Raw genomic sequence first — 1,325 nt, forward strand, 5'->3', positions numbered from 1 at the left:
AACATTGAAACATTTTCGTAACACAGAGCCATTTAGGTTAAACACGGTTGTGTGTGGGAACAACACAATTCAGCACAGTTATACGACTTAAAAATGGGTGCGCATGCAGAAAAGCACTTAAGTTTCTAGAATATTTACCTGGAACGCTGATCTTTTGGGAGGTTCCTCATCATTCTTGTCCTCGTCTTCCTCCTCTTCCTCACTATCTGTCTCAAATAAGTAATAATTGCCACTTCGGACCACTAAAAGAGACAACAAATCACACATCACTTTCTATTGATTTCAACACAATAAGCATACACACAAAGTTTTTTTGACATTGAAAACTTATTAAAATAATTTTTTTACTTTTGTAATTTGTATTAATTATTTATTTTAATAAAATAAATACATTTATTAAATTTTTTTGTTATTTTTATTTATTTATATTATTATTTTATTTTATTATAAATACACAGAGGAATATGTTATTGTTTAGTCATATCTAATTAAATGTCAATTTTAAAGTAAAAACACTGATTGCGTATGTTGGTATTTTAGCAAATCTGAGCTCGATCTGAGACATTGTTGAGATCTCTGGGCAGATTATTGGTTATTATATATTATATTGTTTTTTTCTACGGAAACACATCTGAGCATAATTTCGCTCTCTGCATTTGATCAGTACGAAACAATTGAGACATTAAAGAGATCCCATTTTTCCTTTTCATATGTGAATTTGAGCTGCAATATTCATCCGAATGACATCAGATCAACATTGGCATCTTGTGAAATGAATATAAATAATTTCATTTCAGTTGAAAATTACATAATGAGCATTCAAAGAGCAGGAGACACTAACTGGACGCATGATCAACCCAAGGCTTCCACCACTGCTTCCTTTTGTCTTTCTTCTTCTCTTTGCTGTTGTCTCCTGTAATGTAGAGAAATGCTTCAGTGAACCCATCACACGCTCACACAACACTCTTTAAAACATTAGCACCGTTTCAAAGAGCGCACACTCACTCAGAGCTCTGCTATGCGCGTTTCATGTGTTTTAGATTTGATTGCAATGCATTTAACACCGCAGTTAAACGCAGGCACTTGTGGAATTTACGAACCTTCAGTTCACTGACACTGATGTTGGACTAAAGCGTGTGTTTTGACAAAGATACAGTCAAATGTGTGTAGGACAACATTGCATTTTTAGTTTTAATTTATGTGATTTAAGTTATTAATGTTTGGATTATTCTCAGGAAGCTGTGCCGTTTGTGTCCCCATGACTTACTAATATTAAAATTAACTGGATACTGAATTATATATATACTGTATATATATATATATAT

General features: G+C 32.6%; 1 protein-coding gene across 1 annotated transcript in view; it reads right to left on the reverse strand.

The window, feature by feature from the left end:
* The window catches only part of LOC107577857 (piezo-type mechanosensitive ion channel component 2-like), a gene marked incomplete at its 3' end in the record, with an annotated part of 9,461 nt that extends 8,552 nt beyond the window's left edge, over positions 1-909 (reverse strand). Inside the window, exons 1-2 of the mRNA XM_016263887.1 lie at positions 842-909; positions 139-242 (exon numbers count right to left, since the gene is read on the reverse strand). Coding sequence (XP_016119373.1) covers positions 139-242; position 842 — 105 coding nt within the window. The remainder of the gene's footprint in view (positions 1-138; positions 243-841) is intronic.
* Positions 910-1,325: the final 416 nt, after the last annotated feature.

This window comes from Sinocyclocheilus grahami, unplaced genomic scaffold (genome assembly GCF_001515645.1).
Source record: "Sinocyclocheilus grahami isolate Dianchi unplaced genomic scaffold, SAMN03320097.WGS_v1.1 scaffold7492.1, whole genome shotgun sequence".
Taxonomy (NCBI): domain Eukaryota; kingdom Metazoa; phylum Chordata; class Actinopteri; order Cypriniformes; family Cyprinidae; genus Sinocyclocheilus; species Sinocyclocheilus grahami.